Here is a 26,902-nt window from a genome sequence, read left to right on the forward strand (position 1 = left end):
AATAAACAAATACTTACATGGCTAATTGAATGAATGAATAAAATAATTAAACTGACAATGGAAAAATATTTTATTGCTTTTATGTATGCCTGAAGGTTGCTACCTTCCCCTAGTAGACTATAAGCTCCTCAAGGTCAGGATTTTGCCCTTTTTGTTTGCCTCTGTGTCTCAGTGTCTAACACAGTGTTTGACCACTGTTCAGTTTGTTCAGTTTGCTCAACTCAATTTCTGAACATTCACTATTTCTTTTCTTTTCTTTTTTTTTTTCTTTGTCTCAATAACCCTACGAGGGTAGACACAATTAATTTCCATTGTACAGGTAGAGAAAGTGATGCTCAGGAAGGTGGAATGGAAGCTTGCATAGTATAATGGAATGAACATAATATTGGGAATCGGCATTCCTGGGTTCAAGGCTAATTTATCATTTATACCACCAACTAGCTGTAGACTTGGGCAGCTCACTGAAGTCCCTCTTGTTCCTGATTTTGGTGTGGTGCTCTGGAGCTCCAGCTGTACAAAGCATTAAACAAATGGAAGTCATTGTGATTTGTGGTGTTGTCAATGTTGCCCAAATAGTCCAAGACAGACTTGTATAATCTTTAGCATAGTCTCTGAGACAGAATACTTTCAAGTAGCATGAAGATTCTAAAATGAAATACTAAAAGCAGGTTACTGACCAGAAAGCAAGGATTGCCCAAACATAGAGGCTCCCTTGAGACCAGCACTGCAGGGGCCCTGATTGTTTTTTGATTAGGAGACCAGATCAGCAGGTGGCAGGCCTGCCATGGACACCCTGGTATCTGAATCTCAGCCAGTCATTTTACTGAGTCCCACATGGTAGGAAAAATGGCAGATTTCTGGACTTTGGCTTCACTGCTTAACAGTAGTAACTAGAAAAGATATTCTACTTTCTGAGCCTGTTTCCTCATTATAAGATGAGAATAACCACACCTAACTTATAGAACTGCCATGAGAATAAGATTAAACATGTAGGAAATACCCTAGGGGTGGCCTTCGCCCCTCGGTGACACTGTATCCAATAAAGCTTTAACAAGTCATCCAACTCCATTAAATAAGGAAGTCCAGTGGCAGGCAGCATGCCTCTGGTCTTGCCTCTGCCTTGCTTAGTAAATTTAACTCTAAATGAAAACCAGCTTTTCCACATGTTATACACTAGGCTGTAACTGCTTAGCTGGATTAACTTGTTCTAATTCTCACACCAACCTTACAAGCTATGTGGTATATAGTCTCCAAGGATGACCACCACCCATTCCTGTCTTCCCTGTGCCCATGCCCCTTCTGCCAACAGGTTGGTGAAATGTATCTCCCCTCTTGTTGATGACAAGTTATATTTGTGACTAGTTGACCAACAGGATGAGACAGAAGTGTTGCTGTGCACATTTCAGGTTCAGCTCCTGAGAAGTCAGGCTGTCTCTGCCTTGGCTGTGGGACGCATCTGCCATGATCCCAGAATGACAAGGCAAATGTGGAGCAAACAGAGAGCCCACATTGTCCATACAGAGAACTGAGGCCTTTTTGGACCTTCTAGTCCCATCAACTCCAGCTGAACTCAGCTTTGTGAGTGATTATGGGCCATGTTATGTGGAGCAGAACTGCCCCCTGAGCCCTGCCACAGGATCATGAGAAATAACAGATCATTATTTTTCAAATTTGGGGGTAGTTAATTATGCAGCAAAAGATGACTTGAACAATTTAGGAATGATTTTTATGCCTGTTTTCCAGATAAGGAAATTGAGGCAAAGAGAGGTTAAATGACTTGCTGAGATCACATAAAGCTAGTATGTGCTCAAGTCAGGATCCAAAACTAAACAATTCTGTAAGTCCAGAATTGACGTTTATTCAGTATTCTACTATGAATGGTTTTGGATGACACCGAAAATCAAAGGCACATATAGTGGATTTACAGAGCTGGGAGACACAGCGAAGGTGGAAATCATCATTGAGATTCCAAATAACCTTGACAAGCTAGTATCATGGAAAATTATTATGAAAAAATGGTTCCAAAAATCATGTTATTTCACAGAATGGTGTGATCTAGTTACAAACAGGTCAAATAAAGCAGAGTTAGCAGTTTTAATTAGTTTAAAGCTCAACAAGAAGTAAACAGTGAAATTTGATGGCCAGATAAGCTACTGAGGACCTCAGGTTATATTAAGAGAGGAGAGAAATTAGAACAAGGAAAGGGAAACCCTACTGACCTCTGCCATGGTCAGACCAGGTCCTATTTGGAGACCATCTGTAAGCCCCAAAGGATCACATTTTCAGCATGACAGGAACAGGGCAGCTGGAATGGTGAGGGGCCTGAACTCCTGTGCATAGGAAGAACAACTGAACACATCAACTGGAGAAGTGAAAACTTGGCAAGGACATTACATCCTCATGTGAACAAGACTTGAAGGAAAATGAGCCAACTCCCCCACATGTGAAGAACACTCTGTCCTCATGGAGTATTCTGCTGGATGAGGTGAACTCCAGTCCCTGGTGCTGGACAAGGGGCAGTCGGCTGCTTGGCACAGTGGCTTGGAGAAGAGTTGATCATTGAGTGGGAAGTCGGCTAGAGATGACCTGTATGTGCCCTTTCAGTTACATAGCCAAGAGAACAAGAGAAACTTCAAAAAGCAGACAAGAATGGAAGGAGAAGAACTGGATTTAGCCAAACCATGGTAGTTTTCAGATGTTCTATCCTAGATGAGGAAAAACCAAGGCCAAAGAAGCAGGTGAACTCTGGGGGTCTGACTAGACTAGGCAGCTTTCCAGAATTTCTGTTCTTGGTACCCAGCAGGGTCTTCAGTGGCTATTTTGTGGAGATGCATCTGGAACCCTGGTTCTATGTTGGACTTGGCAAAGCTCTTTGTGGAGATAATAGTTGGTAGCAAGAGGTGGATACAGACCTTGATGTCATAGGTCCCCTGTAGCCAATGGCTCCCATGGGTCTCATTTGACTTAATAAATTTGACTCTGACCTCCAGAGAAGCATGAAGAGCCTCACTTCACTTCCCCCTTCCTACTTTTCATCTGCACATCTCTGTCCACACCATGGATGAGCAAACAAGTAATTACCTCCCTAACTGCCACCACAGATCTTGGCACAGCAAATTCCAGCCAATCTAGCTGTACTCAGAAGGAGCAAGCATGAGCATAAAGGAAAGGGGCCAAAGCATCCATCACATAGCCCTCTTGCAGACTCAGGATCACTCAGGCTGCTGAGCAAGTGTCCTCACAGCCGTTAGATATCACCTTGAGTTAATTGGGGGCTGGTATTCATGCTTGCATAAGCACCACAGAAGAAAAATTAAGCAATAGATATTTTCTTATTTAAAATGCCCTTAGGGACAGCTTCAGTTTCTTTTGTGCAGAGTTACTCAGTGGAATCATAAAAAGAGAGAGAGGTATCAATTATTTAGGGTCAAATATGAGAATTTGTAGCTTTTTTAAAGGGTTGCCTTTTATTTTTTGCAGATGTTCAAGAACCATAACTCCCCATTATTAAACAGATCAAAATGCAAATTCCTCCAACAAATTATTTTAAGTCAAATAGAAATTTATTTAATAATTGTAAACAGATAGCAGCAGCCAATTCATTTTAAAACAATTTTCAAACGATATTTAATTAAAACCACTTTTTTAATGCATGTGACATGTCAATAAAAAAATATGATTGAAATAATCATCCAAAAAAGGGATGTTTATCTTATACCATCCTCTTGTGGCTCAGAAAGCTACATCAGCAGTGTCCCAGGATGCTGGGAGCCATTAGCCAAGTAGGTATGACAATTTCCTTGCCAGCGTACCCCATGTTGCTTAGTGGAAGGACTCGTGGAAATAGGACATTTTGCAGTGACATTGCATGTAGGTGACCTTGCTCAAGGACCAAGGCGGTTCCGGGTTTAGGGTGTTCCCGGTTTAGGATGATCCGAGTTTAGGGCGTTCCCGGTTTAGGACTATCCGGGTTTAGGGTGGTTCCAGGTTTAAGATTATTCCTGCTGGGAATAGGGCGTATCCTGCTGCCTGAGTTCCCCTTGAGTTCTCACGGGATTCAGACAGTATTTTTGGGGAGACAGAAGCCCAGTGGATGTGGATTTGGGCAGAGAATGTGGATTTCCCCAGAACGTGATTGTAGACGGCTGGTGTGAGTTCGGGAATAAAGAGTTGCTGTTTGAATCTACAAGCTGTGTGGTGGCTCGTGATTTTGTGCCCAGCCAGACTGCGGCACCAGGACAACTCTGATTAATAATTATTTGGCAGTATTCTGCCACTGTTCTAGGGAGAGGAAACAAGTTACTAAGAAGCCTGATGACACCTTATGAGTAAATAAATCACAAAATCACAAGCATTGTGGCTGCCCTAGAATTCATTTGTACCCAGAGCGACACTGCCTAAAAAAATAGATCCCCACCTTCTAAAATTGACTTCTGTGTTTGTTTTTTTTTTTTTTTCTTTTTTTCAGTGTCTCTGGTTGCTGGCATAAATGTAATGAACACCTCTAGGGGCTGCTAATTTAACTTAGCAGGGATATTAGCTTACAGTACTTAAATATCTCCCACTTATAGTAGATCAATCCTTTAGCTTTCAATTCAACCTAGTAATTTACAGTAATAGCTAGAAGACTGATTGGTAAATTATGAGTTTTGTCAATTACTAGGCAGAAAAATGAATCGAATGACATTTTAGGCAGTATTGGAAACATATTTTATTCATTGTTTGGATGAATATAAGTTACTTTTCATTACAGTTTGGGCATTCTCACTCCTTAATGCATTGGTTTAATACTGAGCTACAGTTTATTGGGGTATGACAGAAGTAATTTGGTTATTTGGGTGAGCTGGTGCTGGCTTGCTGCCTCTTCTGGGCTTCCCAGGACTGAGGATGATGGGAATGTTTCTGGGATGGACTGTGGTCTTTGTAAAAATGGAGGTGAAGTGCGCCTTCTTCAGCAAAATGCAGCATGTGCCCTTTGACAACAATCAGCTCAGCAGATCAGCCTGGCATAGCCGGGGCAGGTCAATGTGAAAGTATCTATGCTTGTTCTCAACTAAACGGCATAGTGGCCTCCCTCTCAGAGGTACCATATAGCCAGAAACTGGCACTAGCTGCATAGCCTCCCAGAAATAACAGAATGAAACCATTCCCAGCCAAGGAAGGGCTCCTCCCACTTCCAGGAAGGCTGTTGGACTCAGCATCAAATCCCAAAGGTATATTCTGAGCAGAAACAAACATCTGAGGGAGTGTGTTCCAAGACTTGGACTGACTTTGGTTGACGATGGTGTTCCCAGCCTGAGCCAGCAGCTTGTCCCCCACGACAATCTATTCATTTTAGGGTGAGAAGGCTGGAGACACTGAGAAGCCCAGCAAACATGGCAGGGACAATGGCATGGGAGAACAGACCTGTGGTGCAGTGCTACAGATCTAGGCAGTAGAGAGACCTAGTGTCCTCATGAGGTCCAGCAACCTTGTGGACAAAGACCAGGTAGCACCATCAAAATCTACCAATTTCGGAGGAACAGCAGAGCCTGTTCCAAATCCTCCAGGCAGGCTCTGAGGAGCAGAGGGCAGGGTAAGCATTAATGAGGGGCAGAAATTAGCACCAACATCCACCTGCCTCCTGAATAAAAAAAAAAAAATCCTGGAAAGACATGAGTAGCCAGTGAAGAGCCAGTCCCTTCCAGAGAAGCCCGGAGCAGATGCCTGCTGATGGCTAGCTAGTTCCCTTTTGAACAAACTGCCTCAATCATGATGTCAGATAAAGCCCCAAATGCCATTGGTGACCAGAGGGATTAGGTTTATCCCAGTTTCCAAACACCTCCATATGAAACAGCAAGCGTTTGGGGGGAGACAGAGGCCTACGATCTGGTCCAGTGAGCCAAGGAGGAAGTGGGGGTCATTTTCAGACTCCTGGGGCTGCCAATGGGAGATCCTTCACAGGCTGGGCATTTGGATAGGACAGGCATGGTGGTCACTCTTGGAAATGACCTAAATGACCTTACTTACACTCTTACCCTCACACTTACTTCTTTCAATAGCCCAGTCCAAAAGGCCAAGCAGGTGAGATTACTATAGACAATTGTAGCTGGAGGCCAGAATCCAGACCATCTGCCATGCTCTGCTCAGCACTTCGGACCATCAGAGCCAGATATTTCCCCATAGGCCCATATCCTCAATGCCATATCACAAGTAGATGAACTGGCCTTTTATTACTTTTTACTTTCCAACATCCAGTCAGAAGCAAAGGAAAAATCATTATAGTAGCTCCCCTTTATCCATAGATATACATTCCAAAATCTGCAGTGAAGCCCTGAAACTGCAGATAGTACCAAACTCTATATATACCAGGTATTTTCCTAAACATAAAAGTTTAATTTATAAATTAAACACAGTAGGAGATTAACAACAATAACTGAAAAATAGAATAATTAAAATAACATGCTATAATACAAGTTTGCACTTTGGGGATATTATTAAGTAAAATAAAGGTACATGAACATAGCACTGACATATCACAATAGTCAATCTAATAAGACACCTACTAAGTAACTAGGGCACACAGCATGCATACTCTGGACAAAAGGATTATTCACATCTCACATGAAAAACAACATGTTGGCTTGAAATTTCATCAAGCTACACAGGATGGCATGCATTTAAAACTAATAAATTGTTTATTTCTGGAATTTTCCATTTAATCAGACTATAGTTGGCACAAAGTAACTAGAACCACATAAAGTGAAACAGAGAATACAAGAGGACTATCACATTATTAAAAAGCTTTACCAGCATAGAAATACAGTGTTTAAGAATGCTACAGGTTTAAGTTGGGGGGAGGAGTGGGTGTGTGTGCATATGGTCGGATGACCAGTTCAATGACCAGTTCAAGATATTAATATTTATTTTCTTAAAATAACATCTGATTAATTAAAATACACAATGTTAAATGTCCTCCAAAATTCTTCTGCTAAACATAATTAAAGTTTATCTGTCCTTGGAGCAATATCAGCTGTGGGTCAAGTGTGGGCCTCATCTGTCTCTGAGGCCTCCCAGGTTGACCCAGAGTGGTAGTAGGAAGAGAAGCTAGATTTGGGCAGATTTTAGCAAATCAGGCCTCAAAGTGATCCTGTCAGTCGTGTCTAGTCCCACTGTCTGGAACTGCATCATGTGCCCTAACCACAGGACACTCAGAAACAGCAGTCCATGGAGATTCAGTGACTCTAACAACTCGCCCCAAATCTATTATAAAATAACATGCACCTTTATGTCTTCTCCCTTCTCCTAGGGCAAAATAAACATTGGAGGATTTAAGAAATCCCCGGTTAGCGTCCTGTTCCACTGGTCATGTCAGCCTTAGTTCCCTGCATCTCTGGGACACTATTCAGCTCCCCCAACCTGAGGCCAGAACACTAGAACCAGTGAGCACTGGCTGTGTGTAGACTCTTCCCAACATGACATGGCATCTTATTCTTGTGAACATGGTCACAGACATTACAGTGCCAACATTAATGAAAGGCTGAAGGGAAGAGGGACTGGGACCACCAGTACAGCCTCAACCACACTGCCCGTGGGATGAAGTAAGGACCCCAGGAATGACTCAGGACAAGTCAAGAGGCATGGTTTGGGTTACCTCAGGATTCTGGCTTGCCATGCAACTAATTGCAGAGCAAACCAGGACCCTCACACTCTGGAAAGAGCACTTCCTGGGGGATTGGAAGACGCCATTAGCTCTAAGACCTGAGAGTTCTTAAGGGCTCCATCATGGCCCCAGGCTTAGCCGCAAGCCTGCCCCAGGCCCGAGAACCCCAGCCCATCCATGGTTCCCTGGTAGAAATTCATGGACTAAGGGGCTAGGCTGGATGTCCCAGAAGATGGTCCAAGTGGCTGAGGAGGTACAGGAAGGTGAAGATTGCTGGGGCTGCAGCCCCAAAATTCCTGCTTTCTAATGGCCAAGCATGGTGGCACATGCCTGTAATACCAGCGGCTCAGGAGGCAGAGGCAGGAGGATCACGAGTTCAAAGCCAGCCTCAGCAAAAGCAAGGTGCTAAGCAACTCAGTGAGACCCTGTCTCTAAATAAAATACAAGATAGGGCTGGGGATGTGGCTCAGTGGTTGAGTGCCCCTGAGTTCAATCCCTGGTACCACCCCCTAAAAAATTTCCTGTTTTCTAAAGAATGCCATGTTATTCTCAACACATGGATCCTGGGGCACAGCTCACATAGTCTAAAATTTCCTAGGGAACAGATGTTACCCCAAGACACAGTGGTGAAGCAAAGTGTTCCTAGGACCATTGTGCTAACTGCAAACCATGGGCACAGTCCATGCCCGCTGAGGGCATTTAGAGTCCACGTGGCACGTGGGCAATCTGTTGGAACAATCTTCAGGACAAAGTCCTCAGCAAAGAAGAGACTGGACAAGTGTTTTATCTCCACTCCTTAGGGAGGGAAAGTGCCTCACCCAAGATTTCATTTGTCTCTAACCTTTACAGTGCGTTTCTTAACATCTGCCTTTTGGAAGGTAACGGCTCATGGTTACAGACTTGTGTGATAAGGAACCAGGGGAGGATGCTTCCCTACTTGGCACTGAACTTCATTCTGATTTGTATTATTTATATAAAATACAGAGAGGTTCGGTTCCTGGTTGGGTGTCAGACAGTGAAAGCTTTTAAAGATGAATCTGAGGCCCTGAATAGAATTATTAAAAGATAAGGAACCTGAATGATTGCTTTTTAAAATGTGTCTGCAATTTTCCAAGATGCTGCCTGTGGAGGATCTTATCATGTGGCTTCATAAGAAGCTTTTCAGAAGTTGTTTCTTCAGACAGTCTCCTTCTCAACAAGGTGAAAAATGAAGACATCCCAGAGAACCGCCCCTTGATAGGATTAGAGGGAAAGCTGAATTTCAGATTGCAGAGACCTCAGAACTATTGCAAATCCCAAAACTCAGGCCAGCAGGCCAACTGCAAATATCCCAGGCCTTGCAGGAGGACCTCAATGATTGTCATCACAAATCTGAGGCCATCCTGGTCCTGAAATCTGCATGGAAGTTGGGGATATTCCTAAAAACAGACTAAATCAACAATGGAGTGACCAAAATAGGTTGTGAAATAATTGTGATAAGTATTCATTCATACAGGCACCAAGCATTTACAAGGCACAAACTCAGAGAACCCAGTGAGGAATGAAGAACTTGACCGTATAATTCACAAATCAGTACTTACTCTTGCCAGGCACAGAACCTGTGGTTGTTAAGGCATTAGCCCATGAAGTCCTCAATATACTCCCACATTACAGAAGAAGCAGCTGAGGCTCTCTTTCCTGGTTGCACAGGGTTTTGCTGGGGAGACCCACTGTGACCTCTGTCCCAGTTATAAACTTGCACTAACATGGCCTCCATGGTGTCACCCTTTCTTGAGATGTCCTGGGTACTTGCTATAGCCCAACTCTCTTTCAGCCCTTTTGTTCACTTAATTAATCCCATTTAATTCTCAGAGCCCTGGGAAAATGTCTTACCCCCATTTAACAAAGAAGGAAACTGAGGCCAGGCAAGCAAACTTGTCACCATGCTTGCCATCAATAAGCAGTGGGGGCAGGATTGAAATCAGACGTGCATGAGGCTCAAACCTCTGAGGTTTCCTGGCCAGTCCCATCTCATCTCAGATTTCAAATGGAAACTCTTCGCAATGAGTTAAGTTCTGGGTCTGACATCTGACTACAGACTTCTGAGTAGAAATCTTCAATGCTGTTGCAATTGTTAATCTCACTCCTTTTCCCATGGAAAGGGATGAGACTTCTGAACTATCTGGTACTCTGAGGGCTGTCCCATGTTGAAAATTCTTCACAAAACAGGCCATGGCAGCCTTCCCACATGGATAAGGGTGCCCTGCAGGTAGGAGCTTGTGCCCACACTGATCAGAGGACTTGAAGAGTTAATTGCCACTTGATTTTAATCCAAGGAAAGTTTGAGAGGCCTGCCACCCTAAATATTTTCAGGGGGCAGGGGTCACACTCCTTTGCTTGGAAATGATAGATGTGCATTCTGGGTGCAGGAATGCTGAGCAGACCTGCATGACCACTGACACATTAAGGTGAAGCATTCAGTAAGAGGGTGATGGTAGACAGATGCCAACAGCCCATTATTCAGGCTTCAGCAGCACTCCACAAATGACCTGACTGCCCTTTCTTTTTTTTTTTTTTTTAATTTTCACATTACTTAAGTTTTCTTATTTGGATGCAAACATTACAGGGCAAAACATAAAATCTGCCTCACCATTCCCTTCCTCCAAAAGTGTGAGCTTTGTGTGCTATTTCTGAATACAGTTGACCCTCCATAATTGAGGATTCTGTATCTGCAGATTCAACCATCACAGATCAAAGCTATATAAGAAAAAAAAAATACAAAAACTGCTTGTGAACTCAACACATATAGACTTTTTCTTATTATTATTTTCTAAAATATTATATAACAACAATTTATATAGCCTATATATTGCATTAGGTATTATAAGAAATCTAGAGATGATTTAAGGTCTACAGGAAGGTAGGGTGGGGATGCAGATCAGTGATAGAGTGTTCGCATAGCTGGCATGAGGCCCTGGGCTCAGATCCTCAGCATGCATAAAATTTAAAATGAGTCCCAGAGTCTACAGGAAGATGTACACATGTTATATGCAAATACTATGCCACTTTATATAAGGTTGGTAAACATCCTTAGGTTTTGGTATCCATGGAGGGAGAGTGGGTTCTGGAATCAATATCCTAAGGATACAGAGAGAGGGTTGTATTTACATTGTTATGGTTTAGATGTGGTGTCCCCTAAAAGCTCACATGTGAAACAATGCAAAGTTTGGAGGAGAAATGATTGGGTTATAGCCTTAATCTAATCAGAAAAAAAAAATCTCTGATGGGATTAACTGGGTGGGGCCTGGAGGCAGGTGAGGTATGGTTCATTGGAGTTGTGGTTATGGGTATATACTTTGTATCTGGAAAGTGTAGTTTCTGTCTCTGCTTTCTGATCACCATGTGAGCTGCTTCCCTTTGCCATATTCTTCTGCCATGGTGCTCAGCCTCACCTCAAGCCCCAAGGAATGGAGCCAGCCTTCCTTCTATGGACTAAGACCTCTGAAACCATGAGCCCTCAAATAAACTTTTCCTCCTCTACAGTTGTTATGTTTGGATCCGTTTATTCACAGTAGCGAAAAAGCTGACTAAAACATATACATATATAGTTTGATAAATTTTGACGTGTGTGTGTGTGTGTGTGTGTGTGTGTGTGTGTATAACTTGTGGGTTCTTGAGGGAGGGAAATAACAGAAATTGAAATAGGATTGCACTAAAATTATTTTTCTGCCACTTTTTTTTTTTTTACATAACAACTCATCTTAAAAACCTTTTGTATTTATCTCATTTTGGTATGGTTGTATCACAAATTATTTAACACTCCCTCATTGATAGTCAAACGAGTCCATCTTTTTTCTACTAGAAAAAAAATGCAATAATTCACATGCATTTTTGTGTGTTTATCTTTCTTGCCTTGGAACAAATTATTAAAACTCAACCTTAAAGGATATTTCACTTTTAAACTACAAAGTGTCTTTTAAAAAGGCTTTATAAAATAACTATTTCATCAAAAGTGTATGAGAGGGACTAGGGTTGTGGCTCAGTGGTAAATCACTTACCTAGCATGTATGAGGCACTGAGTTCAATTCTCAGCACCACATATAAATAAACGAATAAAATAAAGGTCCATCAATGTCTAAAAAATATTTTTAAAAAAAGTGTATGAGAATGCTGATTCCTGCATTCTTTCTTTTCTTTTAGAGCAAATCTTTTAAATTGAGAATATTATGATGTTATCTCAGTCCATTCAAGCTGCTACGAAAATACCATAGCTGGGGTAATTTATAAATAACTGAAGTATATTGATCTGGAGGTTGGAAATTTGAAGATCAAGTTTCGAGCAGATTCATTGGCTGGTGTAGTCTCCATTTCTGCTTCATAGATGGTTTCTTCCTATGACTTCCTGAGTCAGAAGAGGCAGAGAGCTCCCTAAGAGGCCTCTTTTATAAGGGCACCAAATCCCATTGCTGAGGGTGGAGCCCTCGTAACTCCATCACTTCCGAGAATCCCCACCTGTTAATACTGACACATTGAGTATTAGATTCCAACAAATGAATCCAGTGAAGAACCAATATTCAGACCATAGAACATGATTATTGTGCTATTAATTTCTTCTCCTTACAATGTATCTTGATCTTAAGTTTTTATCAAAACTACTTGGTCTGACATAGCTCAGTGATAGAGTGCTTGCCTCCCAAGCCCCCAAGCCCTGGGTTAAAAAACAATTTACATTTGAAGTAGATTCACATACCCATATTTTTCCACATACACTATGGTTGTCAGAATAATGGCCTCCTGAAAGATGTTCCTGTCCTAATCACTGGAACAAGTACTATGTTATGTTCCACAGCAAGGAAGAATTAAGGCTGCAGATGGAGTCAAGGTTGCTAACCAGTGGCCACACATAAAGAAATTATCCTGGATCATCCTAGCAGACCCAATGTAGTCCCACAAATTTTGTATAGTGGAAAAGGAGGCAGAAGAAGTTAGAGGCAGAGAGCGATTTGAAGATGTAATGGCTGCTGGCCTTGAAATGTCCCTTAGAGGTGGAAAAGTGGGGAAACTGAACCTCTCCAAGAGCCTCCTGAAGGGACACAGCCCTAACAACTCTTGATCATAGCCAGGAAAGTCTGTTTCAGACTTCTGACCTTCAGGACTGCAAGAAAATGAATTTGGGTTGCCTCAAGCAACTAAATTTGTGGTTTTAGGAAACTAGCACATATGCCTAAAATTTTTCTGGTAGCTGAATCAAGTATCAATCTTCCTTTAAAGCTGTATTGAGGTATAACTGACATAGAGTAAATTGTAGATATTTAACATGCATAGTTTGATAAATTTTGACATATGTATATATCTGTAAAACCATCACTACAATCAAGATAACAAATATATCCACTCTCCCAAAAGTTTCCTTGTATCTTTTTGTAGTTTCTTTCTCCCCTGCACTGATTTTGCCCTTCCTGACCTCTAATCCCAGTATCTACTGATCTGCTTAGTTTGCATTTTCTAGAATTTAGACTAATGGAATCATATAGTATAAATTCTCGCTTGTTGTCTAACTTCTTTCACTCACTATACCCATTTGGAGATGCATTTATTTTAGAGCATACATTAATAGTTAATTCATCCTGGTGCAGTAGTGAGGCATATCTGTGATCCCATCTACTTGGGAGGCTGAAACTGAGGACCACAGGTTTGAGGGTAGCCTGGGCAACTTAGTGACACCCTGCCCCAAAATAAAAAATAAAAAGTGATGGTGATGTATCTTAATGGTAAAGCACCCTTGGGGGTGGGGGGGGGGGAGAACAAATTTTGTTTCATTTATTCTAATTGCTAACTATAGTCATTCCATTGTATGAATATATCATAGTTTGTTTATCTATTTATGTGTTAGTGGCATTTGGGTCATATCCAGTTTTTGGATATTAAAAATAAAGTGCTGCAAACATTCATTTACAAATTTCTGTATGGACTTAGGAAAGCTATGTCTCTTGGGTAAATGTCTAGGAGAGGAATGGATAGATCATATGGTAGGTGTATGTTTAACTTTTTAAGAAACTGATGAACTGTTTTCCAAAGTGACTGTGCCATTTTATATTCCTATCAGCAGTGTATGAGAATTCTAGGTCCTCCACAACCACACTGGTGGGCATGACTGATATGCTTGTTCTTTCTGATTTTATCAATTTTAATAGACATGTGATGGTATCACATTGTGGTTTTATTATGCATTTACTTATTGACTAATGATGTTGAAGATGTTTTCATGAGCTTATTTCTATTCCTCTATCTCCTATGATAAATAACTGTTTAAATATATAGCCTATTTTTCAATTGAATTATTTCCTTATGAATGAATTTTGAGAGTACAAATTTGAATTTGGGGTATAATTCCATACACACACACACACACACACACACACACACACACACACATATATAAAAATTTCAAATAGTTTTCCTGTATAAAACTTGTCTTTTAATTCTCTTAACATTTTCTTTGAAAGAGCAGATTTAATTTAAATAAATCGAATGCATTAATTAGTTCTCTTTTGGGTTGTACCTTTGATTTTCCTAAGAAAGATTTGTGCAATTCAAAAATCATAAAAGTTTTCTACCAGAATTTTTACAGTCTTAGATTTTATGTTCAGGTGTATCATCATTTTTAGTATATTTTTGTATGATGTGAGGTATGGATCAGACTTCATTTATTTGATCATGAATCTGTACTTGTTCTACCATTGTTTGTTGAAAACACTGTTCTTTCTTCATGGAATTGCCTTTATACATTTGTCAAAAAAACAGTTGTTCATATATGCATGGGTGTATTTCTGTGTCTTCTATTCTGTTCTGTTTATCTATTTGTCTATCTTGATACCAGTGTCTTGTTTTATTTACTGTAGCTTTATAATGCCTTAAAATCAAGTAGTGTTAGATCTCCAAGTTTGTTATTCTGCTCCAAAGTTGTCTAGCTATTCTAGGTCCTTTACATTTCTATGTGAATTTTAGATCTAGTCTGTCAGTTTCTACAAAAATGCCTCTGGTATTTGGATTGAAATTGTACTGAATGTATAGATCAATTTGTAAAGTATTAACAGCTTAGCAATAGTAAGTCTTCTGACCAATAGTTTAACTCCCTATTTGTTTAAATTTTTTTTCATTTCTCCAGTTATTTATATTTTTAGTGCACAGATCTTTAACATCTTTTGTCATATTTATCCTTAAATATTTTATATTTTAATGAAATTAATGATTTTAATTTTTAATTTCCAGTTTTTTATTGGTAATATATAGAAATATGATTTAGTTTTCTGCATTTTTTTTTTTTTTGTACCTTGAAGCCTTGGTCAACTCATCTATTAGTTCTAGTAGCTTTCATTAGATTTATACATAGACAATTATGTTCTCTGAAGATATAGTTTTATTTTTTATTTTCCAATCTGGGTCACTTTTATTTCTTTTTCTTGTTGTATCTACACCTCTATGCCTGTAACTGGGTATTAAACCCAGGGGCACTGTATCGTCGAGCTAGATCACCAGCAATTTTTATATTTTATTAAGACAGAGTCTTACTAATTTGCCTGGGCTGGCCTCAATCTTGTAGTTCTCCAGCTATAGCCTCCAAATTATTGGAATTATAGGAATCTGACTTTTTTTCTATACCAGTTAGTGTGCCAGTACTTTAATACCCATGATGAGAACAGCATCATCTTGATCCAGGTCTTAGGGGAAAGCTTTTAGACTTTCACCGTCAATTATATCAGATTATAGTTTTTTATAGATGACCTTTATCTATTTTTTTTAAAAAAGAGTGAGAGAGGAGAGTGAGAGAGAGAGAGAGAGAGAGAGAGAGAATGAGAATTTTAATATTTATTTTTTAGTTATCGGCGGATACAACATCTTTGTTTTGTATGTGGTGCTGAGGATCGAACCCGGGCCGCACGCATGCCAGGCGAGCGCGCTACCGCTTGAGCCACATCCCCAGCCCAGATGACCTTTATCTTGTTGATAAAGATCCCTAGTTTTTTGAGAACTTTTGTCAGGAATGGATGTTGAATTTTGTCAAATGCTTTTTTGTATTTATGAGATGGTTGTAGCCTTTCTATTTTTCAGTTTATCAATATGATGAATTACATTGATTGATTTTGAATGTTAAATCAAACTTGAATTCCTGGGATAAGTCCCAGTTGGTTCCTAGGTAGTTTCCTTTTTATATATTATTGAATTAGATTTACTAACCTCTGTTGAGAACTTTTGCATCTATGTTCATGGGAACATTAGTCTATAGTATCCTTGTCTTTTAATGTCTTCAAGTTAGTGCTGTCATGATAAAATTGAAAATGCCTTTTTCTTTAGTTTTCTCAGAGTTTGTATAGTATTGGTGTTATTCTTAAATATTTGGTAGAATTTACCAGTTAAGCCACCTGAGCCTAGAATTCTCTTTGTAGGGAGGTTTTTAGGTACAAATTTCTTTACTAGAAATAGGGCTCTTTAGGTAATTCTTCTTAAATGAACTTGATAGTTTATTTCTTTCAAGGAGTTTTTCTACTTCCTCTAAGTTGACATATTTATTAGTGTAATGGTCCTATGTGTGTGTGTGTGTGTGTGTGTGTGTGTGGTCCTAGGGATTGACTCTAGGGCCTTGGGCATGCTAAGCACACACTGTCTCACTGAGCTCTGGCCTAAGCCCTGTATCGTTGTTCTCATTGTTACCTTATTATTATTTCAACAGCTGAAGACTCTGTAGTGACATCACCTCTCAGTTCTGATATCTCTTTTTTTTCCCCTGATTTGACTTGAGGCTTTTCAATTTTATTGATCTCAAAGAACCAGCTTTGGGTTGATTGTTTTCATTCATTTTTCTCTATTATTTTTCTATTTTTTTACTTACAGCCACTCTGATTTCTGTTTTTTTTTTTTTCCTTTACTTAGTTTGGGTTTAATTTTCTTTGCTGAATTTCCATAAGGATGCTGGGTCTTGAATTGAGGCCTTTTCTCTTTTCTACTGTAAGCATTTGGTGCCATAATTACTCCTTTAAAGGTATCTTGCATATGTTTTATATGTGTTTTCATTTTTATTCATTTCAAAGTACTTTGTTTCTTTGTTATTTCTTCTTTGATCCATGGACTATTTAGAGGTACATTAATTAGTTTCCAAATATTTGGTGATTTTCCAGAAATCTTTCCATTATTGAGTTCTAATTTAATTCCATCGTGGTCAGAGAATATATGTTGTATTTGAATTCTTTTATATTTATTGAGGGTTTTATAGACATCTTAGTAAAAATTCCAAGTGCATTTGAAAAGAATGTATATTCTATTTATTTTGGGGCGGGGGGGGGGGTGGGGGTTACTGTGGATTTAACCCAGGGGGCACTTTACCACTGAGCTACTTCCCCAGCCCTTTTTATTTTTTATTTTGAGACAGGGTCTCACTCAGTGGTGAGGCTGTTCTCAAACCTGCAATCCTCCTGCCTCATCCTCCAGAGTTGCTGGGATTACAAGCATGCACACTTGTCCAGTTTTTCCTTCTTTGGAATTGAACATTTTGTATTTCATTTTATCTCATTTGCTAACCTATCAGTTTTAACCTTCCTGTCCTACAGAAATCCTATTAAAGAATAAATGTTTACCGCTCTACATTCTGCAGTAATGCGTTATGTAGCAACAGAAAACACGTATAGAACCTGATAGGTAGTCTTCCTCAATTCTGAACATCTTCACCAGCCCCTAAGGGTTGGGCCACTCCTTGGGTTCCCCATTATGAGATTTAGACAAATGAGATAGAATGAAGCCAATCTCTAGGCTGCTTTCCTCTGGTCGGCAGTATTTCTGGAGTTTGCGTTTAATATGAATTTTGAGTGAAGCTTCTAATTTGCTGCTATATATGAAATATACTCTCTCCCAAAAGCCCTCTGCTGGGCATGTCCTATCCATTTTCCAGAGGTTAGTTCTTTGAGAGAAGTTTCTGGAAGAAACTTCCAGTGAAGTTTGTGGTCAAGGGCTCTATCTGAAGCCCACAAGTCTCCTTGGGGAATTCAGATTGGTACATTCACGAAAGTCATGCAGGGATCTATGGTGGAGACAGCAGCCGGCCTGGGAGTGGAGCTCTGCTAGATACAGACAGAATGGCATGTTCTTTGTCCATTAGTCATTTATACCAATGGACTGCATCAGTATAGGACTAAAGATGAATTAAGTCAGCTACAGTCTCTAGGGATGAATTTAGATATGCAGGCTGAGCAAATTCCCAAACAGAGCAAATGTGCATCAGCTCAGACAAAAGGGGAGGGGGAAGGACCCAGACTCCATGGGAATCTATCAGGTGCTTGGAGTTTACACACTTGCATTCTGTATCCAGGGTCCCATCAGCAAATTGTGCAGATCTAGCACAAACAATATGCTTGGTCCCTTCTCAGAGTGCAGATATTTAAGTCCTGACCTGGCACTGTAGTAAGAAGGCCAGCTGGCCCTTACAAATTGCTAACACTTACTTTGGACTTCTCAAAGAAATACCAAGATCCCTGTGGGGAAGGGCATTGTATGAGAGGATGGTAGCAGTTACTGACCCTTGTGACCCCTGTGTCAAGGCACAAAACTTTAGCCAAGACCTTGCTCTCCAGGACACTGTGGCAGATAACAAATCATTTCATCCTCCCAGCTACCTCAGGAGGGGGATACTATTATCATCCCAATCTTACAGGTGAGGGAAACTGAGGTGTGGAATAAGTTCCTAAAAGAGGCACCAACCATTGACTGCCTTCTCTCAGGGCCCCTAGAACAGTGGTTCTTCAAAGTGTATTCCATGGAGGTAGCAGAACTAGAAAACTGGTTAAAAATGCAAATTCTCCTATTTTCTCCAGACCTATAGAGTCAGAAACCCCAGGGTGGGGTCAGGCGCTAACTGGTCAAACACTTCCACAATTAGCAATTAAATCATGCACAAACCTACAATTAGATAAATTATACTAAAAATAAAGGTAGAAGTACCTAGAATACTTTGCTTCCTAATTGTTTGACTACATTTACTGTGTCCAGTGCTCTCAGCTTACTCACCTCTGATGCAAACACTGTAGCACATCTCTTCCCAGCTCCACCTTCGAAGACATCATGAAAGCACATGGAGGGGAGGGATGTGAATATCACAGAGGTTGGCAAACACTCCAAATCATGATGCTTTTTTCTTTGTTGCTAAACACCACTGCAACACCAGCTAGTTCTTTCAGATTGAACAAGCCCTAGGGTGGTTTGGGAAGTAAGCTCAAGGCTGAGTATTTCAGTTGGACGCTTTATATTGACTCCTTATTGTCCTGTTATCCCAGTCTTAACACGTCAAATCACAGATTTAGCACTTATCACTCCTTCTGCTACCCTGCCCTCCGGCCCCACCTCAGTGCCTAAACTCCTGGGATCAAAGCCTGGCTCTGGACGTGTGGAAGGTGGGGGATCAGTGCAGCTGAAGACCTGTACTAAGAGACCCTTGCAATGGTAGAGACACATTTAGATTCACCTGTGAGCAAGGTGAACAGCAGATCTCAAAGTCACAGCCTGGCTTCTTGCAAGAAAATTCAGCCTGCTGTCGGAAATGAGGGAAGCACAGTGGGGGAAATAGGGTTCCAGTATCAGCCCCACGTCACCAGATCACACCCCAGCTCTCTCTGGCCAACTGTGGAGCACAGGGGCAATTGCTTTGCGTCTCCCATCTCCATCTACTGGAAGATGGCAATAGTAGTTCCCCCGGGTGGGGCATCTTGATTAAATTCAATAGTTAAGGCCAAGAACCAGAAACACAGAAACAGCTCCATAAACAGAAGTTATTTCTGCTTTTTACATTTAGCTGGAGTAGCAAGTAATGTCAATGTCAATATTGTTTCTCCCATTTTACAGATGACAGATATCGAGGCATAGGAAAGAAGAAACATGCCCAGAATTACAGAGACTCAGTTACTGAAACAGCAAATACCCAAGACGCATCCCATTAGGCAGTGATGGATCTCACCCACGCCCTCTAATGAGCATGTTCCCGTATCCCGAGGCTGCAGTCCTAATTTATTCCCAGTAGCTCCAGGTTCCTAGCAAGAAAGGAACTGTTAATTCAGTTACAATCATTACCAGCTGGTTCTCTGGTTTATTGCTGTAATTCCTCTAAAGCGAGCATCTGTGGGTAGAGACATCATTCTGACTTTACGTTGCTTAAATAAGAAAAGGCATTTCTACTTGGGCTTGCAGCGCAAGATGCCAGCAGACTTGTGAGGGCTCCAGTCACCCCGTTACAGCCGAGATTTGCCTAGAAAAGGCCTGGCTTAGCTATAGGTAAATTGGTTAACCAGTCTGTGTCCCAGTTTCCTTAACTGTGAGACAGGAGTCATAATAGTACTTTGTGTGGCTGTTGTGCATATTAAATGAATTAGTACTTGCCCAGGAAAGGAGCTCTCTGTCAGCACACATGGGGTGGGCCTGGGGGTGACTGGCTCAAATCAGACAACTGTGCCCCTCACCTGGACACGTATATATACAGGGATGCTGCTCCCCCACCTGGTATGGAGCCCAAACACAATAAGAGCAGAGATACATTTAGCAAACACACAGTTCTCACTAAGTGCCAGGCTCTGCTCTAAAGTGTTCTGAGTACTCCTTTAACTCACACCACAGCCCCACATGAACTGTTTTTATTCCTGTTTTTTTCATAGATAAGAAAACTGAGACACAGAGAAGTTCAGAAATTTACAGGTAGCTGAGCCAGGATTTGAACTCAGGAGCTGGCTGCAGGGATTGAGTTTGAAATGAATTTCCTATGAAGAGACCCCAAAACTGCATAGCCCAGCCCTACACAGTTAAGTAAAAGTGAATGTGAATGAAATGAAGGAAGTCCTCAGCAGAGATGAAAGTTCTTACTAGGAGGGTGAAGGAGGCCCTGCCTAGCCGGGGGGTGGGGCAAGGAGGGGGTGGTCTTGAGAATCCCTCATCTCCTGGGTAGGACTCACCAGACATGAATCTGGCATATGAACATTCCTGAGAAGTGAGAGTTACTGTCCCATGGTGCAGAACATAGGAAGTTAGCATCAGAGGAATGAGATGGTTTACCTGAGGTCACACAGTATAGCAGTACAGGGCAGGAACTCAAACCTGTCCCTACACCCCGGCATCTTTCAATTCAGCTATCAGATTGCAGCATTAGAAAGCAAGGTGGAATCCGCCTCCTCGAACATACACAGTTGGCCCTCCATAATCTCAGATTGCATTTCCACGAACTGAACCAACCACAGATTGAGAAATTCAGGAACTAATTGTATCTGAACTAAACATGTACAGACTTTTTTTTTCCCCTTGTCATCATTATCTAAACAATATAGTCTAACAACTATTTACATAGCATTTACATTGTATTGTGTATGTTAAGTAATCAAGATGAGTTAAAGTCTACCAGAGGATGTGCATATGTTATATACAAATCCTACATCATCTTATATAAGGGACTTGAGCATCTGTGGTTGTAGGGATCCATGGGGAGTCCTGGATACAGAGGGACGACTATATTCATGTGTGCCAGGCAGATGGCACTATCTAGGTTGGAGACTTTGTGCATGGTAGCTAACTCCCATTTTACAATTAAAGAAATGAGACCTTGATATGTGGATGTGGCTCAGTGGTAGAGCATTGCCTAGCCTACACAAGGCTCTAGTTTCCATCCCCAGAATCAAAAAATAAAACATTAAAATTAATTTAAGTGAATAAATAAAACCAAGATAAGAAATGAAATTTCACCCTGCCAGGACATGGAGGAACTAGATACACCCAGATCTATGATGCTGCCCCCGTGTCACCTCAGAGCCAAGCCTCAGATGCTGGCCTTCCTCTCCCTGAAGTTCTTAACGCCTACACCACTACAGGCCTAGACAGACTACAGATGGGCCCCTGGCAGGGGCAATGGTGACAGCTCACACTTGTCTTTCCTTGCCTTCTGTCAGGCCGTCCTGTAGGCAGAGCTCCTCCACCTGTGGGTGCAGGCAATAGTGCCCACCCTACTCCACCTGAGAGCCCTGTGCAGGGGCCCCCTCTGTGCCTGGCGCCCTGTTATGGAGAGGAGGCACTTGCTTCTCTTTGGCACCCCATTTCCCTGCTAGACCCTAAAGGACTTGACTTCTACCCTCCTCTCTTCAGGGATCATGATGACAATTTCCGGCCATTTCATGCTTCCTGTGTTTGTGTTTGTCTCCATTTTAGGGATTTATTTCTCTACAAGGGACCCAGGTGACTGAACTTCTTCCTGGCCCTGAGGACCCGGGAAAACACCTCTTTGAGATCAGCCCAGGTAGGATTGAGCACCCTGTGCTGGCCCTGATGGGGGTGTCACCGTGTCCCCTGCTTGGGAAGCGCAGATCCCCATGTTGTGGCTCTTTGAAGGAATTTCAGCACTCTCTCCAAGCACAATTCAGAGATGTGGGTCTAAAGAACAGTGCACATTGGGAAGGAATTAGACAATCCACTAAGGTGATTGGATAATTAGCTTTTGGGTGAGAGGAATATGTGTATTTTTAAATTGATGATAAATGCAGAGAAAGAAACTAGTCATCCTAGGGTGAAGGTCCAAGGGTAAGGAAATCCAGAGTCTAATGCTAGTACAGATTTAGAGGGTTAAAATAAGACTTATCATGAATCCCAAAACAGAACTAGGATGTATGGGAAGGAAGGTAAATAATTTAGGTCAAAGAACTGTTATCCCATTAAGAGTTATAAAACCATTCTTTGAAGCTCTAAGTTTTACAGTGTGGTTGTTACTGAACTAAGTCAAAGTGTCTGGCAGATGAGGCTCTCTGGTTTTGCAGCTGGGCAGGGTTTTATTTAGCCTGGCCTCCATCAGAAGCAGAGCCTAAGACAAAGATCTGAGCAGTTTATTCTGAAGGTATCCCCAGAAAGCATGGGGAAAGGGACAGGGAAGGGAGGGAGCCAGTTGGGGTATGTTAAGGAGCAGATTGCTACTTGGGCACCCCACTCAGTCCAGTGACTCCTGAGATGGTGCAAGGCAGGCCTCAGAAGTGTCTTGCCCAAGGAATGGGAGACTAGGGACATACCAGCCAACCATTGAGAGCTGCATCCTATAGATTGCACCCTTCTCCTGCCCCATGCATGGACCAAACTACCTGCAAACAGAGATGGCCTTCAGCAACGGTTGCATATGCTTGAGGAAAGAGGCCACCAGCATGATGGGAAGAGTGAGTGTGAAGGAGTCTGGGCAGAGGACTGGGAAGTAGCAAGTAAGCAGTGGCCTCCCTGGGGCTCTCTGAGCCAGCAAGTTTACAGTCACAGAGCAGCACAGCCACCCCAACCACTCTGATGGAATGATCTGGCTATTGTCTGTATACTGAGGGGATGGATCAGCCTAGGCTCAGGACAGCAAGCTGCAGCCCATCAGGAGCAGGAGTAAGCAACCCAAGCTCATATAAGGTAACTTATTCACAAGTTTCCAGGGATCAGGTCATGAATATCTTTGTGGGCCATTATACCTGCCTACCACAATATTCAAAACACCCCTCTAAGGTAAGGGGTGTTTTGATAACTTTTATAAAAACAGACAGTGGGGATTAGAAAGAATAAGCCACTTTCCCAATGACATGCAACTGGATCGTAGTAGAGTTGGGGCTTTGACTTAGTTTTCTGTTGCTATAACTGAATTCTACAGGCTGGGTGATTAACAAAGACTAAGTGTATATTCAGCTCATAGTTTAAGAGACTGAGAAGTTCAAGATCAAAGAGCCACGTATGGTGAAGTCCTTCTTGCTATGGGGACTCTCTGCAACATAGGGCATCACATAGTGAAAGGGGTGCACACAAGAGAACAGAGCCAAACTGACATTTATAGCAGACCACTCTCAGATAACCCAGTCAACCAAAGATGGCTCCATCCATTTATGAAAGCAGAGCCTTCGGGACCCCAATCATCTCTAAACCCCCATAATGGGGATTAAGTTTCAACATGAGTTTTGGTGGGGACATTGAAGGCATAGCAACCTTGAACTTAGGCCATTTGGCTTCTTAAGCCACACACTGGAGTTTGAGTCCAACATAGGCAGCTGACCCCCTGAGGCCTCCTACAGGATCTTTCATCTTCCCTATCTGAGCTGGGCAGTCTGGGGACCTGGTTACAGGAAGGAATGCCCTGAGCCCCTTTTTTCTGAGCACAACAATGGTAGCTTGACAAACACCAGATTCACACAGATGCCCAGAGTTGCCTATTTCTACTCTCCTATCTTTGGACACATAGCCACTCCTGAAGGCCTTAGGGTGGATATAGGTGTTTGCTATGGCTGCTTAGGGACAGCAGGACAGGGGTGGGCAGGGAGGGAAGTTTGCCTGTGTGGAGTGCTGCCCATCCAGCTACAGCAAACACAATAGCAGTGTTTCCCAGGACCCTAGAGTGACTCTCCTCCCCACCTTTAGGGGCTCTGGATTCTGGAGCTTCCTGTCAGCCTGGTCCAATGGGGACCAGTGAGGCTGCACCCATGGCTAATGCCTGGTTCTGACTGCAGCTGGGGAAGCTCCCCTCCCTTCATGGTGCATGAGAGTATGGCAATCCAGAGATGTTAAGTGAACCTCCTAAAATCAAACAGCTAGCTTGAAGATAAGGGGGACTGGAACTTCCCTGGTCAGCCTGACCTTAAGATGGTGAGCTTTCTTTTGCCACAGTCACAGTGGCTCCAGCTATGGGCTCTGTTGGTACTGAAAATTAATGATGAGGTTGGTTTACTTCGCCATGGCGGTTACCCTCAGCCTATTGCTGGGCGGCCGAGTCCGTACTGCTGTTGCTCGCTATGGGTTCGCGACCCGGGGGCTGGCGGGCTCAGGCCCTATGGGCCGTGAGCCGGACCCGGATTCCGACTGGGAGCCAGAGGAGAGGGAGTTGCAGGAGGTCGAGAGGTACTAGCTCCTTTCCGGGCGCTCAGCCTGAAGCTGGCCTTGGGCCTCGGCGCTTCAAGCCGCGCCCCCTTAGCGCCGGGCGTCCTCCAGCCGCCTCCACTGTGACTCTAGTTTCTTCTTACCTGTTGTTAGCGGCGTAGGGACAGATGTTCAGCTCCCTTGCGACCACAGGTTCCTTCGCTAGTGACGTATATTTCGTTACACTTTTAGATAGTTCAGCATGCTTACGGGCAGTTATTGTTGTAGGTGTTAGATTTTTGGGTCGGTGTACAGAGCGGCGTTAAGCTGGCAAACATGGCCCGGTGGCCTTTACTGACACAAAAGAGGGCTGGGCTGTTGGTGATTTAGCCCAAGACTTTTCAAACACCCATCTTGCTTCCACGCATGGCTTCTGCCATTGGTTCTCTCCCCCAGCACCCTGAAACGACAGAAAAAAGCAATTCGATTCCAGAAAATTCGGAGGCAAATGGAGGCGCCAGGTGCCCCGCCCAGAACTCTGACCTGGGAAACCATGGAGCAGATACGGTATTTACATAAGGAATTTGCTGAGTCCTGGTCAGTTCCCAGGTTGGCTGAAGGTTTTGATGTCAGCACCAATGTTATCCGAAGGGTTTTAAAAAGTAAATTTTTACCCACTTTGGAACAGAAACTGAAGCAGGATCAAAAAGTTCTTAAGAAAGCTGAGTTTGCCCACTCACTCCGGCAGCTCCAGGGCTCTAGAGATACCGTGAAGCCACTTGCTGCAGGCCACTCTGTATCAAACTCTTTTCTGATGCCAGGGGATGAAGCCTCATCTGAAGGTCAGCTTCACAGCACAGCTTTGACAGTGATAGAGTCAAAAACTCACAGTACAAATGCACTGAGACAAAAGGGAAGGAATAAAGGAATCCAGGGCTTGAAGAAGGAAAGCTTTGAGCCTATCACGGCAGCCTTAGGTCATCAGAGAGAGCTGCAAAAATACTCCAATGATTGTGTAGGCACCAGAAGAACTGACAGTAATGGATTGCCAAGTGATGAGAAACTGGAAATGTTGAAGACAGGGGAGCTACGGAACCAGAACTTCAGCAGCAAAGTAGTGCAGAGGGGACGGGAGTTCTTTGACAGCAATGGGAATTTCCTGTACAGAATTTGAGTTGTGGCCCGGATTGTGGAGATGCCATGTGAAACAGCTAGACTAATATATTTGGAGCTGCCAAGATTTCTGCATGTGGATATCTACTTTGAAATAGGAGGAATTTGATGAGCCTGGAATATGGACAGAAAGAGCTGCTTGGTTATTCAAGCTTCTTGGATCACTGCTCCCAGTCTGACCTGTGTATCTTCAGTATTCTCCTTTTTGCTTAACTTCTGTATGTTGAAAATCAGTATTGTTTCTGTGATACTTGCAATAATATGTTTGGGAGGAAGTGAAAAGTTTGCTTTCTGACCTCATTTCCTTCTTGATCATTGAACACTAACAGTTTTTGAGCTGCTTAGTAAATTGGTTCTTTTATTTTCCTTTGGTGCGAAAATAAAATGTAGCAGTTCGTGTTGAAAAAAAAAAAAGAAAATTAATGATGATGATGATGATGATGAAGATGTTGTTGTTGTTGTTGTTGGAGTAACCCCATCTTCAACCACAATCTAAAGAATCTCAAGAAGCCCACTCACTGATCCAACTCAGTTATCCCTGACTGAGAGTGTCCCCGACAACCTGGAGGGGGCCTGAGGTGGGCAGGGCACAGTCTCTGCCCTTAAGAAATCAGGAGACATTTTCTTCCCAGCTCATAGCGAGATAAACAGCTTAGTTGCTAAGAGAAGAATTACTTAGGCGTAGGGGCAGGAAGTGTTCCTGAGGGGGTCATGTCCCTGGGTCTCCCTGCATTGAGTACAGCTCCTTAGGAAATGTGCACAGAGATTAACCATGGGATGTGTGGGCAAGGGGTAGTCTGTGTAGCTAGGGGACCCATGGGACTGCTCTGATAATTCTGAGGGTGCCTGGGTGGTGGGCACTGGACATGGAGAACTAAAAGGAACAGAAAGAAACCTGAGAGCCAAAGCTCAGAGTCCAGGCCCAGGTCCAGGGCTGGGGGATCAGTGGCAGAAAAGGAAAAGGAAGGAAGGATTTGATCACCCCCATTAGACTCAGAGTTCTGGAAATTAGAGGCCAGGCAGGGGCACATGAAAGTCCCTCACTCCTCACCAAGCATGCCCATCCCTTTAAGAGAAGAAAAATCTTGATAATTCTTGGAAATATGGAAGAACTCCAAGTATATGCATCAAACTAACTACATACATTTCAAGTCATAGTTCTGTTTGCACTCTTCAACTGTATAAAGTGATGGTTTTCCAAGATATAATTTAAAACATGAGGCAATATTTTGGAAT

At 42.4% G+C, this 26,902-nt stretch overlaps 2 protein-coding genes across 3 annotated transcripts in view; both read left to right on the forward strand.

The window, feature by feature from the left end:
* Positions 1-26,902, forward strand: part of Arhgap22 (Rho GTPase activating protein 22) — a 157,866-nt gene that overhangs the window by 36,868 nt on the left and 94,096 nt on the right. For both annotated transcript variants that reach the window (XM_071611282.1, XM_027947938.3), the window contains exon 3: positions 21,845-21,932. In XM_071611282.1, the coding sequence (XP_071467383.1) occupies positions 21,845-21,932 (88 nt within the window). The remainder of the gene's footprint in view (positions 1-21,844; positions 21,933-26,902) is intronic.
* On the forward strand, positions 24,359-25,899 carry LOC114102467 (neugrin-like). The gene is made up of 2 exons (XM_027947939.3): positions 24,359-24,535; positions 24,950-25,899. Exons 1-2 carry the CDS (start codon positions 24,372-24,374, stop codon positions 25,665-25,667), a joined length of 882 nt encoding a protein of 293 aa, XP_027803740.3. The 5' UTR covers positions 24,359-24,371; the 3' UTR covers positions 25,668-25,899.

Source organism: Marmota flaviventris, chromosome 4 (assembly GCF_047511675.1).
Source record: "Marmota flaviventris isolate mMarFla1 chromosome 4, mMarFla1.hap1, whole genome shotgun sequence".
NCBI lineage: Eukaryota > Metazoa > Chordata > Mammalia > Rodentia > Sciuridae > Marmota > Marmota flaviventris.